Raw genomic sequence first — 15,071 nt, forward strand, 5'->3', positions numbered from 1 at the left:
GGAGAATGGTTTCTGGCATTGATTTGATCAAATGATGATAGGGTTAATGACTGAGATTCTCTTGACCTTTTTTTCACGGTGGCAAGATGGCTGCTGTGGCTCCAGGCATCACTCTCAATGAAGGCAGGAAAAAGAGAATGACAAGGAGGTGCCAGCCATGCCTGTCTATTTTATCAGATAATGGTTGCCAAATGATGGTTTTTTCTAATTCCATCCTTAAGCACTTCCTCCCTTACTGGCTCAACATGAGGTTCCAGGGTGTCTACCTGCCCCAGCTTTGGAATCAACCATTTCTCCAAGGAGACTTAATTCTTTTTAGTGGGGAGTGATATTTAGAAACTAAGATGGGTGCCAGATGTGCTCGTTGCTACCACAGTATCATTAATTCTTGCTTCTCTCATCATAATACATATATATGTACCTATATTATCTCTTTAAATCCATGAGTGCACACCAGTATCTCTAATTCTAACCCAAAACCAAGGTTTATCTGAGCCCCTTCACGTGTTTCTAACTTCTTTCTGTGGCTGTGAAAAACCTGGTTCCGTGATCCTCAGTGCATTTACTCATTTTTCCATCCCTCTCCCCCAACCCCTGCCCAGTATGTAACCAAACTCCTAGATACACTGGCCAAGACTCGGTCCCAGATATAAGATGCCTGTTTAATTCCACTCCCAGTGGGCACCCTGATGGAAAGCTTCGCCTCCCCAAAGGAGCTAAATCCATGCATTCTAACCAAAAAGTAACTAACCGGTACCTTTTGAAAACTACTTGAGAAACAACTCAAAAAATCTTGAAAATTATGAAATTTGAAAATCGACAAGCAAAAGAGAATGAAATATTGATGCTGACTTATACCATCTGTACCTCAGGATAATCACACAGGTGAGGGGAAATTTCTCTTTATAGACATAGCCCCAAAATAAATGAAGGGGTAGAATTTGCTTATCACCATTTTGAAACTCTTAATGGATTATGATAGGTGATGCTTACCTACAGGAAATGTGGGGGCAAAGGGACATGTTTTTTTTTTAATTGAAGTACCATCAATTACAATGTGTCCATTTCTGGTGCACAGTACAATGTCTCAGTCATGCATATACATACATATATTTGTTTTCATATTTTTTATTAAATTGATTACAAGACATAGTTCCCTGTGCTATACAGAAGAAATTTTTTAAAAATCTATTTTTATATACAGTGGCTAACATTTGTAAATCTCAAACTCCCAAATTGATCCCTTACCACTCCTTTTCCCCACAAAAAGACATATTAAATGCCACCAAAGAGACAGAAAGCAGATTAATGGTTGCCAGGGGCTCGGGGAGGGGAGAAGAGGGAGTAATTTTTTTTGTTCCTTTTAGTTTTGTAGTGGAGGTACTGGGGATTGAACCCAGAACTTCGTGCATGCTAAGCATGTGCTCTGCTACTGAGTTCTACCCTCCCCCCAGCTCATTTCTTTAGGCGTGATGATAGTATTGAGATTATGCTAAAAAACATTCTGTATCTTAGAGATGCCTACTGAAATATTTATAGCTAGAGTTATGTCTGGGATTTGTGAACAAGAGGGAAAGAGGGTGAAATCAGATTGGTTGAAATTGGGTAATGGGCATACAGGTCTTCTTTAGACTGCTCTGTCCACTTTTGTGTGTCTGCATTTTTCCCTAAAATTTTTCTAATTAAAAAAATGTTTTGGGAATTTTAGTCTGCTTCCCATTGTTTTCTCTGGGCATCTTCTCCATTTGTGAGGACTTTCTGGCTTGTATTAGACACTCAGTAAACATTGGGTAAGACCTCATAGCCTAGTGGCTACAAACACAGCTCTGGGGTTGAAACCTGCTTGCTTCTTACTAATCGTGGGACCCCCAGGGCAAGTCACTTACTTCTATTCCCCATCTATAAATCAGGGCTAGTAAATTATGCTCACCTCTTAAGGTTGTTGTATAAACTAAATAAGTTATGACACATAAAAGACTTTTTTTTTTTGGTGGAACCAAGTTCTCATCTTTAACATGTCGTAATTTATTTAGGTTAACATGGTTCCTCAAAAAAATTAAACATAGAATTACCATGTGATTCAGCAATTCCACTTCTGGCAATATACCCCGAAAGAATAGAAAGCAAGGACTTGAATAGATATTTGTACACTCATGTTCACAGTAGCATGATTCACGGTAGCCAAAAGGTGGAAGCAACTCAAGTGCCCATCAATTAATGAATGCAGGGGGAGTGTATAGCTCAGTGGTAGAGCGCATGCCTAGCATGCACAAGGTTCTGGGTTCCATCTCCAGTACCTCCATTAAATAAAAAGGAAAATGGATGAGTGGGTAAACAAGAAATGAAATATCCATACAATTGAATATTATTCAGCCTTAAAAAAGAAAGGCATTTCTGACACCTGCTACAACATGAATGAGGACATGATGCTCAGTGAAAGAAGCCAGTCACAAAAGGACAATGACAATGACTGTCTGACTGATTCCACTTAGAGGAGGTCCCTTGAGGAGTCAATTTCATAGAGACAGAAAGTAGAATGATTTCCAACAGGGGCTGGAGGAGGGAGAATGGGGAGTTAGTGTTTAATAGGGACAGTTTCTGTTTTGCAAGATGAAGACTTCTGGAGATGGATGCTGGTGATGGTTGCAAAATATATGTGTATGTAATGCCACTGAACTGTACGTTTAAATGGTTAAGATGGTAAATTTTACATTATGTGTAGGTCTATTCTATCATGGAAAAAAAAACAAACAGTGCCTGACACAGAGCATGCTATGCTTATTAAACCACTAAAATTAGTCACTGAAGTACCATCACTGGACTGTGACCCCCCCAGGGGGAGAGGGTCACATCATTCTTGTACTCAGGTATGTGCCCCAGGCCTGGCCAATCAGCAGCTCCAGAAGGATTTGATCTCTGACTGCTTGAAACCCTGCAGGCTGCCTCACTGCTTTCCTCCTTCCGGAGGCCTCCTTTCCCCCTCCACCCTCTCCATGCCCTGCCCTGTCCAAACCCAGGGGAATCAGCAGCCCCAGGGGCTGTGTGAATAGCACTGGAGTATGCAGTCCCACCAGACCCCCAGCTCTCCCGCCGCTGTCCTTGGCCCAGGATGCGCTCTCGGTTGGGAGCAAACACTCTGACTTACTCCAACTCCCCTGACAGTCCAGCCCCCTGTGGCTCACAGATCTTCCTGAAGGGTGTCTCTGGGGTTGCCCATCATTCACATCTGGCGAGGTGACCAGAGTCTGGAGGGAGTAGATCTCCCTCTCTGGCGGCTCTCCTGGGGTCAAGGGCACAAGTGGCTTCAGCCAGAGGCTGGAGCTTCTCCAACAGCTGCTGGCACTCACGTGGGGACACACACTGGGTCATGTGGTCAGCGCAGGGTGGGGTGGGGGGTATGGCCACACCTCCTCCACAGTGGGGCCTGGCCCTCAGGCCAGCCTGCTCACATGGACCAGGGGAAGAGCTGGATCCTGAGAAGACACAGACGAATGCTAGGCCCCTCGCCTCTTCTGTGTTACCAGTGTCTTCCCCACTGGGTCCTCCTCAAAGGTCAGAGAGAGCTGGGGTGGGGCTGGCATCGTCCACCACCCTTGGCAAGCCCCTCTTGCATTCCTTGCCAGGGACCCAGGTGAGGAGGAGGCCAGGTGGGCAGTAGATGAGCTCCAACCCCGGAGCTAAGAACCAGGAGCAGTGGGCCCAGCCCACCCCTTCCTCAGGTCCTAGGGCTGGGTGTCCCCGCAGGGAGTGTAACTGCCCATGCCCAACAGGGCAGCAGGGAGAGGGTCCACCCAACCCTACCCTCACCCACCTAGGACCCCCGTAGTCAGTTCAGGGGGCCTCCGTGTTGCCCTGGGCTTAGGAGGGTAAGGAGCAGTGGGCCGAGAGCCTCCCAGCTCCCAGTGGGGCTAAGCCGGGGCAGTGGGCGTGCGCAGTGAGGGACTTTGGCTCAGGAGCGCCGCCTGGCGGAGAGAAAGAAGACAAAGGCTCAGCGGCAGGTTTCTGTACAGGAAGTCGGATTATACATTTTAGTAACGGGCGAGAAAGGAGGCATCGGGGCAACAGCGCAGGGGCAACAGGAAGAATAAGAGATCGAGAGCTAGGGTTTGGCGTAAATCTTACAAAGTGTATAAAGAATCTGTGTTTCTCTACAATAACAAAAAAACCAAAGGCTACAAGAGCGGTTGTATATACAAAACACGGAGATATTGCTTCACTTGCAAACAGGTTCCTGACCAGATGGGGAGACAAGACAGAGAGGGGCATGGGTGGGGGCAGGGTGGGGAGCGCGCTGCGTGCAAAGAGGAAGGTGGGGGGGGAGAGGGTCTTCTTCCCAGCATAAATCTACAGGCAGGAGCTGAAGTCGCGCACACACAGGAGAGGTCGAAGGCGTGTGCGGTGCTGGCTGTGCGTGGAGGGGGCGGGATGCTGAGAGCCAGGAGTGTCCGCCTGCCCGGGCCCCTGGCACCTTGCTCTTCGGGCTTCAGCCTGGAGTGGGGTACTGGGAGGCGACTGGGGGCGGCAACCGCTCCCTGGAGTCCGCTGTGGAAAACTGGAGAAGGCTGCTCGTTGTGCCCATCCTTCTCGCCTCTGACTGGCCCTGTCCCCTCTCCCCCGTCTCCCCGCCCCGCCGAGATGCCCACTGGGACCCAAGGAGAGCAGGTGCAGCAGCCGGGGCTTCTAGCTTTCCTTGGGCGGTACAGGAGATGACTCTCGACTCCGGTTCTTCGCGCGGAGCATGATGGGAGGGCGGGAGCCAGTCACAGAGGGACGGAGAGTTTGGGGGCAGGGAGGACGGAGAGGTGAGGACTGGGCGGAGGACGAGGACGTGCACGCACGCTCCAACGAGGCGCCGGGCGGTCACAGGTTCTGGCAGCACTGCAGCTTGTTGGGTTTCTGTCCGTCGGTGGTGGGCGGCACGCTGATGTCCACCACGTTGTTTCCAGGGGACTCGTCGTGTGCTGCGCGGTCCGCGATCTGCTTCTGTGACACGATGCGGTAGATCTCTGCAGTGGGGGTGGGGGACATGGGGTGAGAGTGCTGTGTGCCCCAGCCCAAGGTTACCTCCCCGAACTGCAAGCCTCACCCGGACGTCACCTCCTCAGAGGAGCGCCCTGGACGCTGAGTTGAAGCCCCTCCCAAGGCTGCCACTGTGCCCTGTGCATCCTCATCGCATCTAGGGGGACACGCCAGGGGCTGGACTCCTGGAGGCTCCCCCTATCACCCCCAGTGCTGGCTGTGTGCTCAGCAAGGGAGAGACCCATATCTGTTTGCAGATGTACCTCCCTGCCAAGGCCTCTTGTTCTCTAAGATCAGAGGCCCCTCCTGCCTCAGAAGAAACTCCCAGAAGCCCAGGGGCTCTGGGCCCCCGAGACCACCTGCCTCCCCAGCTGACCCTGCTGGCTGTTCTCTGGTGGAGCCATTAACAGCCCACTTCCAGGAGCTGGGCTGAGGGGGTCTCTGTGCCCCAAGTGTCAGCAAAGGTGGAAACTGGCCTGACACTGTGGGTCTGCCACATCTGTTCTCGTGTCCAGACTGAACAGCAAGTTTAATGAAGGAAGGTTCAGGGGCTGCATTCAGGAGCATGTGACCAGTGTGGCCGGTGCCCTTCCCCTGCCCACTCTCTGTGATCCCAGCCCAGCCTGTGACTACCTGTGAGGATGTTCTTGAAAGCTTCCTCCACATTGGTGGAATCCAAGGCTGAGGTCTCAATGAAGGATAAGTTGTTCTTTTCTGGAAGAGAGAATATTGCTCAGGGTGAGCTGGGGGGGGGGGGCTCCTCCCCTACACCCTCTCGGGGACCCTGCCTGCTTGCCCCTTCACCTGGCCCTGAAAATGAAGGGCCGAGGCCAAAGGGTAGGACTGAGGTGCCACTCCTTGGGCAGAGGACGGCTCTGCGGCCACCGGCATAGCCAGGGAAGATTGGAAGGACCTGGTTGGGATGGGGTGGAGAGCGCTGCCTGCCTTCCAGATGCTTCTCCGATGCCTCAGTCACCGCCCCGCTCTCAGGAGCCTGGCTGGTAGAGATCTAGCCAGAGTAGGTGGTCGCGAGTAAAACCCAGCGGCCCTGTGACCACGCCCACAGGCCTGCGCGCATGCTCACCTGCGAAGGCGCGGGCCTCGTCAGTGGGCACCGCCCGCAGGTGGCGCAAGTCGCTCTTGTTGCCCACCAGCATGATGACGATGTTGCTGTCGGCGTGGTCCCGCAGCTCCTTCAGCCAGCGCTCCACGTTCTCGTAGGTCAGGTGCTTGGCAATGTCATACACCAGCAGCGCGCCCACTGCGCCACGGTAGTACCTGCGAGGACAGGGGCAGGGCGTGGGTGTGAGGAGTGGGGGGGCTCCCAGGCTCTGTGGGCCGCAGCTCCTTGGCCCGAGAGGCGGCCATCGTGGCCTCCAGGGAGGGGTACATGTCCTGAGGCCCCAGCTCTGCTCCCCAGATTTGGCTCAGGAATGTGGGGGCCTGAGGAGGGAGTTTGGGGTCTGGGGTCCAAAGACACCCAGGGGGTCAGCCACCAAAGAGGGAAAGGAAATGGTGACTGGGCTGGGAAAGGGCCACTGCTGGGCAGAATGTCCAGTGCTCACCTGGGCCCTGCCCCTCCAGACCACCAAGGAGACAGGTGGACACACATCCACCCTGAAGGATTAAGGATCTGGGGAGGTGACCTGAGGTCGGTGGACTGAGTCCAGACGACAGCAAGTGACTGATGGGGAGTCGCCTGGGGTTGGGAGGATCTGGAAAGAGGTGGCTCAGTGGGGGTTCTGATGGCTGGGTATGGGTAAAGAGGAGGCCAGGGGTATGGGGGAGGCCAGGAAGTGTGCGAGACAAGGTGCGGGCACCCAGGGGAGCTGATGGAAGAGAAAGGCTGGGAACTTGGCTGGGCAGGGCAGGCTGGGCAGGCAGGACAGACAGAGTGGAGTGGCCCAGGCCAACCTGGATAACAGCCCTGACTGTGCAGCCAGCACCCAGCGACACTGCAGTGCCTCAATGGAACTCCAGGGACATGCCTACTTCAGGGTCACAGTGTGGGCATGACTGGGCGTTGGCCTCCCTGAGGGTCCTACAGCTTCTGGGACAATTGTCCCTCCACCCTGGGCCCCCTACCCAACTCCTCCCATCTTTGGGGGCCCACCGGCCCCACACTTCTGGCCTCCCAAGCCCTGCCACTCACGCAGAGGTGATGGCACGGTAGCGCTCCTGGCCAGCGGTGTCCCAGATCTGCGCCTTGATGGTCTTGCCGTCCACCTGGATGCTGCGTGTGGCAAACTCCACGCCGATGGTGCTCTTGCTCTCCAGGTTGAACTCGTTGCGGGTGAAGCGGGACAGCAGGTTGCTCTTCCCCACGCCCGAGTCCCCGATGAGCACCACTTCGGGGGCAGGGAGAGACATAGGTGAGGTTCCAACAGGTTGGTGGGGAGCAGCGCCCCTGAGCTAAGATCCCACATGCCACCCACATCCACCTGCAGAACCTTCACAGCAGGGCCCTGGGTGCTGCAGAAACAGGACAGCCAGCAGAAACAGAGCAAAGTTGGAGCTGTCGCGGAGTCCCTCGCCCCAGGCATCACCTTTCCTGGTGTGCAAGCGAATAGGGTCCTTCAGGGCACGGCTGCCCCCATTGGGACATAGGGACCCAGGCATCCTGGCAGGCAGGCAGCTTGGGGATCCATCAACCCCCAAACCTCTACGGCAGCCTGGTGGCTGGCACCAGGCAGTCAGGCACACCTGAGACATCTCCGGGGCTGGGAGACTTTGGGTAAGTCACTTAACCTCTCTGGGCTGCCTTTTCCACATGAGTGAAAAGGAAGACGGTAACTGGAGCTACTGCGGGGAGGGGGACATGAGAACGTGTGGGATCAGAGCTCAGTCAGCATCACACACAGACAGGCGGGGAGCAGTTATTATTACAGTTCTGCCAGATTCTTCCTCTGAGGCTCTGTCTCTGGAGCTTTAAGTGACAGGAAGTAAGGAACCTCAAGTCCCACGCCCACCCTGCTGCTTCCCTGAAGACAGATGCTGCAAGCAAATGCACATTAGGCCCCAGCCCAGGCAACTTGCTCAGGAGGAAGAGGAATGTGCCCTTTGGACGAAGCCAGAAGTGACAGAGGCGGCCACCCCGTCTCCCAGGGTCGGGCTGTCCTGCAGGGACGTGAGAACAAGAGCCCTCCCCAGGCAGAGCAGGGCAGGCATGGGCGGTCTCTCCCTCTGTCCCCTGCTTTGTCGTGCTTCCTGTCCCAGCTGTCGAAGCCCTGCCTCTAGGGGCCCAGCTGCCCCGGGCACTGGGGTGGGATTGTGTGAGAGGGTCCAGGAGGGGCCTTGGCCCAGGAGGGCTGCGCTCAGATCCAGGATGTACTGGTGACTTGTGTTGGTGTGTGCACAGGTGTATGTGCGGCGCAGAAGAAACAGCCTTTTTGTTTCCAGACACCCCAGCTGGAAACCACACAGATCCCCAAGTGTGGGTGCCAAGGCTCTGGCATGCCAGGGTGGGTCTGCCTAGTGGGGAACCATGGGGACTGCAGGCTTGGTCACCCAAGGCCCCAATGAGAAGTTTTTCCTTGATGAAAAATTTTACATGTGTGTGTCCAGATTGCCACCACTTCTTACCACCTTCACTTCCCCCACCGTAGACCAGTCTCATTCCAAGTCGCTGTGACAGCCTTCTCCCTGGTGCCCCTACATTTCCTCAGCCTCGATCAACAGGCTGTTCTCTCAGCCACCAGAGGGCGCCTGTGAACACCCGAGTGGGTCCCACCTCTCCTCTACCCTCAGCCCTGCAGGACTCCCACCTCCAAGTCCTCCCTGGGGCCCATAAGGCCTACCTCACCTGCCCTTGTCACCTCCCTGCCCTCAACTCCTCCCTCTCCTCTTTGCTCTGCTCCAGCCACATGGGCCCCTTCACTGAGACTCAGAGATATGCAGGTACCTGCTACCGTTCTCCTGGAATGTTCTTCCCCAGGTACCTACAGGGTTCCTGTCCTCGTCTCCTCTGTGTGGCCCCTCAGATGGCGCGTGACCAAGGAGGCCCTCCCTGCCACCTTAAAGCCCCACTACCCTGACACTCCTCACCCTCCTCCCCTGCCTTTCCTCCAGCACTTCCCCAGCCATCTCACACTTGCCAGGTTTTACTTATTTGTTGGCATCCTGCCTGGAGGGTGGGCATCTCGGACAGTCTGGTTCCCTGCTGTCTCCCCAGGACCTGGCCCAGGGCCCAGCACATGGAATGCACCAGATCGATGCCTGTCGGATGAACGAACAAATGCCAAAGTGGCTGGCAGGGCTTCCCTGACCCGTCTCCCCTCACAACTGGAAGATGCCCAGGTCACCATCCTCAGGCCACAGGTAAGGAGTGGGCAGGCCAGGCAGCCCCTATGACCTAGCATCCTCTCTGAACTGGCTGCTTTAGAGCCAAGAATAAGGAGAGCAAGAAGGGTGTTCAGTAAGTCCATGCACAGAAAGCCCTTGATGTTCCATATGTCTCACGTGACCCATTTTATTTCACTATTAGTTTTTTTAAAGGAAGTACTAGGGATCAAACCCAGGACCTCACGTATGCTAAGCACACGCTCTACCACTGAGCTATACTCTATCCCCTCACATGACCCATTTTATAGATGACAAACTGAGGTACAGACAGCAGAATGACCAGCCCAAGGTACATGGTGAACAGGGATCTGGGCCCATAAGTATCTGCAAGCTCACTCCCACCTCCCAGCCAAGCTCACCAAGCAGTGAAGTCCAGGGCCACCTGGCTGGAAGGTGGCCTGGCAGGATTTCAATCCAAGTTTTCTGGGTCCAGGACTGAGCTAGGGGTCTTGGCTCAGCTTCCTCCTCTCCTAACACCCGAGGCATCCTGACCTCCTAGAGTAGCTGGCAAATTCCTGTTCATCCTTTAAAACCCCTGGGTTCAGGCCTCAAACCACTATATGGCCTAGCTCACAAGACCTGTAACCACCATGCCAGTGTCCGGTCCTGACACCATGGGCACCCAACAGAAGAATGTCACGTTGACTTTAGAGAAAGGTAGAAAGAGGTGGATGGACATGGGCTGGTGGGGCCATGAATCAGCTCCTGGAGCAGGCTGGACTGACTGTGGGGCCCGCCACCCACACCCCTAACCCCTCACCTTCCCTCGGCAGCTATGGGAACCTGGACAAAGCCAGGGAGGTATGTGCACAGTTCTCATGCTCTCAGGAACAGAACAGGAAACGTGGCGAGTCCCTTTGGCCCTGCTTGGTATCCCCTCACCCTCTCACTCCCTTCCCAGCCTTATCTAGCTGTCCAGCCTCAGGGTCCCGTTAGCCCCATCGGTTCTTCCCAGGCCCAGCCAACTATGTCTTCAGCCCTTTAGGCCTGGCTTGACCCCAAAGGCTTTGTTATTGAGTTCCCAGGACCATCCTAGGGACAGGTGTTTACGTAATCTTTCCCTTTATACAGCTGGGGATACCCAACCCAGAGTGACCACATCCCCCGGCCCAAGATCACCCGGTGAGAACAGTGTAGGCCAGAGTAGAACAGGGGCCATCACCACAGCCCAGACAAACGGCGGCAGGAAGGCGGGGCCACCCTGTCAGTCCCTGGCACTTGGTGCCCACTGCAGAGGTGGCCGGCCCCGTGTGCAGGCTGGGAATGAGAATGGCATTGTCCCAGGCACAAGTCATCTGTTGTCTCCAGGAAAGAAAGGGCCCTTGAGGACATAGCCCCCAGCATTTCCACAGAAGTTGGTGGAATCACTGGCCGGGAAACAGTCCCCCTGGGCACACCACTTGGCTGGCAGTACAGGCTAGCCCAGTTGGTAAAAACAAAGAGCTGGCACCTCTTGGAAGCCCTCAGTCCCCTTGCCTGCCCCATGACAGCGTGGCCCCCGTGGGGCCCACACTTGACACTCAGTGACTGAGTGGCCCTTGGGGGGTGCTGGTTCTCCTACTCCAGGCAAAGCAGGGCCCTGCCCCTCCTCCAGGAAGCAGGCCCCGCAGAGCCCAGGCCCCGGGACTGGCAGGGAGAGGCAACCAGGCCACAGCTATTCCCTGAGGGGAATCAGAGAGCAGGGGACAGGTGCCCCAAAGTTGGGTACAGGCAGGACCATCATTCACCATGGGGGAAGCCGGTGTGCTTGGGTTCCAGACCAGCAGGCCTGGTGGGGGGTCCCGCCCAGGCAGAGAGGGATGAGCCCTGGGGTGGGCCTGTCCCTGGGAGCCAGCTGCCCTGGGCCACTGCGGCTGCTTCCCACAAACCATGTCCTCCCAGGGCAGGTGAGTGGCGGGAGCTCTGGGAAGGCCTCAGTGGCCCTTGGGGACATAGCCGCTCCCACTGAGGACCCCACAGTCAGGTCCACCAGAGAGGTCAAGGGCGCCTCCAGGGACTGGTGGGCAGGCTGGGAAAACCGCCCTCAGCTGAGAGGATAAGATGTTAGCAGGATAAATGTGAAAATCTATAATTAGGTACAAATAAACAACCTCACTCAAGGGAGAGGGGATAAGCAGGGAGAAAAACAAACAGAGCAGCAGTGGGGGAAACACCCCAGGGGGTCTGCTGGCCTTGGTGGGGAGGCCAGGGGAGCCAACATGCGATGTGGCTGCCAAGAAAAGCAAGTCAGTTGTCGGGGGGCCCTGGAGAGATGGCAGCCAGTGTCCCAAGTGAGAGATGTTACCCCCACTTCCCCGTGCCCAGGGCAGGGCCAGGGGAAGGGGATTGAAGCCTGGGGGAGACTGGGGACAGAGTGGGGTGTGGGAGGATGGCTGCCTGCTCCATTCCTGAAGGGCTCCCTCAACCAGGAAGCCAGGCTGGGGAGCTGTGAGGTGAGAAAGTTGGTCCTTGTCAACCCTCTGGCACACCTATGTCCCGGATACGTCTCTAACACCTAGGCCCAACCCTCTGCAGGCCACGGGGGGTCTCAGGAGGGTCTGCGGGGTGCAGAATTTCATGTTTCTGTCTTGTTGTCGTATTCATGGTCGGTGATCTGATGGTCAGTGGCATGCCTGCCTGCTGGCTTCCTTCTTTCCTTCCTTATTTGCCAGAGTCAGAGTTTCCTCCTCCTACTGAAGTGAGTGAAGAACTGAGTGTATTTAAAGACAAATATTAAAAGATAGAGGGGACGGTAGAGCTCAGTGGTAGAGCACATGCTTAGCATGCACAAGGTCCCGGGTTCAATCCCCAGTATCTTCCCAAAAAAAAAAAAAAAAAAAGCAGCAACTGGGTGGACCTGGAGATCATCATACTAAGTAAAGAAAGTCAGAAAGAGAAAGAAAAATACTATGTATCACTTATATGTGAAATCTAAAAAAAAGATATAAATGAACTTAGTTACAAAACAGAAACAGACTCACATAGAAAACAAACTTAAGGTTACCAGGGGAGAAGAGGGGATGGAGGGATAAATTGGGAGTTTGGGATTTGCAGATATTAAGTACTATATATAAAAGAGGTAAACAACAAGGTCCTACAGTATAGCAAGGGAACTATATTCAATACTTTATAATACCCTATAATGAAAAAGAATATGAAAAGGAATTTATATATATATATATATGTATATAAAACTGAATCACTATGCTGTACATCAGAAGCTAAGAAAACATTGTATATCGACTATACTTCAATTTAATAAAAAGGTAGCAGGGGATCCTCCGACAAGGTTTAAAGTGTGAAGATGAGGTCTCAGATGACTCGTTTGGGAAATGCTGACCTTGTGGGTTCGACTTTCACTTCCAACCCAGCTTGGGAAAGGTCAGCAGAGCACCTGCTCAACACAGAAAAGGAGGCCAGTGGGGGAGGGCAGCGGGGCAGACGGGCATCGCCCCTGTGCCAGTGTCACAAAGTGTTTCCAGGAAGAGGACTCTGGAGATAACTCCTGGGACGTGCACAGCCGGCTCCGTTGCCCCTGACCCAGTAACTGTACTACTGGGAACAGATTTCAAGGAAATAACCCAAAGGGGAAAAGATGACTTGTACGAACACTTGGAGCTGGGTTATTTATAACAGCAAACGGTGGAAAGTAAGAAGTGGGGAAGGACCACAGAAACCTGGAGGCTGCCGCCGGGAGAAACGCCACCTGCCCTAGCAGTAACATATCCAGGTCGGTGCAGCTGTCTCTGACTGGGGCTGGGTAGAGACAGGCATTAGCCCCAGTAGTTCTGGAATACAGTCTACTGTCACCAGTGCCCAAAGACCTGACAGAGCTTCCTCTGAGACCTTGAGGCCCGGGGCCTGGTGTCTGCTGACCACGCAGCATCACCTGCCAACAACATATCAACCTGCATGTAGCTCCCCAAGTCCACGGTGCTGTGTGACAACTCTGGGCCACTGCGTGGGGACTCCCTCTGCCCAGAAGCCTCTTACCATGTGGATATCCCAGGTAGGGAGTGCTCTATCCCACTCTCCACATTCCCAAGGTTCCCGGAACCCCGATCTCGACCTTCTGGACGATACCAGTCAGCGACAGACACAGACCACACTCCTGGGGATGGCCAGGTTCCCCCAACAAGCGAATGATGCCAACAGCTGTTATGAGAGGCAGACCCTCATGCAGCAAGCAGCAAGGCAAGGGTGTGCTGTGTGGGCACAGGGGTTGGGTCTCAAAGGGGGCTACTGTCGGCCCAGGGAGCCCAGCACAGCAGCACAGAACCTGGCCAAAGCCCAGGTAGGCAGAGAAGGCACTGGAAAGCCAGTGACCCCTACACCAGCCCAGCAATGGCTGCCTGACCTGCCTAGGCCTTACTTGAGGCTCCTGGAGCCCCTCTGCTCCTCCAGCAGGTTGGAGGTGACAGTCTGGCAACCCCAGTCTCAGATCCCGGCCACAAGCTCCCCCAGATACATGCCCTAAGTGGTAAAGCCCACAGCTGGCCTGGATTGAAATCCTGCTCCAACACTTATCAGCTGTGCCTCAGTTTCCAGGTCGGTAGAGAGACTAGGTAATATCCACCTCACAGGGTTGTGGGGAGAATTCCAATGAACTCATGTGCGTAAAGTGCTTAGAAAAAGTGCAGGTACTTGGATAGTGCTATCAAGAGTTCTAAGAGTTAAGAGGTAATTGCTGCTGGGAACCACTAAGAGTGGGTCCAGCACGGACAGTCCCCCACCCCCACCTCAGGTACCCCTCTACGCAATTCACGATCCGCACCCCAACGCAGGGTCCACCCGGCTAGACCCCCTCAACCCCCATTGTCCGCCCCTCCCTTCCCGGGCTCCGCCCCCCAGAGAAGCGATGCCACCAACCAAGACTGGCCCCTCCCACTTCGTGAGGGCCCCGCCCCCACTCACTTATAGGACACGCCCAAATGCCGGGGCGGCCCCGCCCCCAGAAGGCCCCGCCCCTAACGGCCTCTCCCACTGCTCCAGGCCCCACCCCTTCTGGGCCCTGGCCCCGCCTCGGTGCATCCAGGGCCCCCAAGCCTCCCTGGGCCGATTGCCTCGCATGGCCGCGTACCCAGCCCGAAGTTGACCAAGTCTGGTCTGCACTGGCCTTGCCTACTGCTCAGCTTGCCGGGCTCCAAGCCTCGAGCTCGGGCCTGCGCCCAGAACCCTGGAGCGCAGCCTCGGCTCCTGCTCGCCACCTCGTCACCGCTCGCTAGCCCGTCTGTGCCCTACCGACCTCACCTTTGAATAGGTAGTCGTACTCGTCGTCCCGGGTCCCCATTGTCCTGGCGCTTCCGGCGGGATCAGCGACTCCGCAGCCCCACCACAAACACCCTACGGGGGCGGGGCCGGCGCCGCGCAGAGCGGCGGCTGGATGGCCAATCAGCGGTGGATGGCGTAGCGACCGGCACCCAGAGCAGCCAATAAGAGGCGGAAGCAGAGCCTCCGAGGCGGGCGCCGCCGCAGATCCACCTTCTTCACCCTCGGTCTCCTGGAGAAAGGCGGAAGGAATGCGGACCTTTCTGAAGTGACGGCCGCTCCAGCCTATCAGAGGCAGGATCAGGAAGGCGGGGCGGAAGACTGGAAGAATGAAACGGATTGACGGAGCGGGTAGCCAATGAGAGGCTTGACTCAGACAGTACCGGACGACTAGAGGACCTGTCCGGGAAGGGAAATGGGGCTACATCCAGGTAATGTTACGCTATTTAACGTCCCGGTGACGT

At 55.1% G+C, this 15,071-nt stretch overlaps 1 protein-coding gene across 1 annotated transcript; it reads right to left on the reverse strand.

The window, feature by feature from the left end:
• Nucleotides 1-3,999: 3,999 nt before the first annotated feature.
• On the reverse strand, nt 4,000-14,772 carry RAB11B (RAB11B, member RAS oncogene family). Its single transcript, XM_010966828.3, has 5 exons — nt 14,590-14,772; nt 7,172-7,367; nt 6,104-6,297; nt 5,653-5,733; nt 4,000-5,006 (listed from the first exon to the last, which is right to left on the reverse strand). Exons 1-5 carry the CDS (start codon nt 14,627-14,629, stop codon nt 4,861-4,863), a joined length of 657 nt encoding a protein of 218 aa, XP_010965130.1. The 5' UTR covers nt 14,630-14,772; the 3' UTR covers nt 4,000-4,860.
• Between the last annotated feature and the right edge of the window lie 299 nt (nt 14,773-15,071).

Source organism: Camelus bactrianus, chromosome 22 (assembly GCF_048773025.1).
Source record: "Camelus bactrianus isolate YW-2024 breed Bactrian camel chromosome 22, ASM4877302v1, whole genome shotgun sequence".
Taxonomy (NCBI): domain Eukaryota; kingdom Metazoa; phylum Chordata; class Mammalia; order Artiodactyla; family Camelidae; genus Camelus; species Camelus bactrianus.

What these genes read in the sequence shown, in the direction of transcription:
- RAB11B (XM_010966828.3), bottom strand. Translation starts at nt 14,629, where the DNA reads ATGGGGACCCGGGACGACGAGTACGACTACCTATTCAAAG. An exon ending in CGAGGCCCGCGCCTTCGCAG is followed by an intron (nt 5,734 to 6,103) that starts GTGAGCATGCGC and finishes TCTCTCTTCCAG; the next exon opens with AAAAGAACAACTTATCCTTC. An exon ending in TTTCAAGAACATCCTCACAG is followed by an intron (nt 5,007 to 5,652) that starts GTAGTCACAGGC and finishes CCCCCACTGCAG; the next exon opens with AGATCTACCGCATCGTGTCA.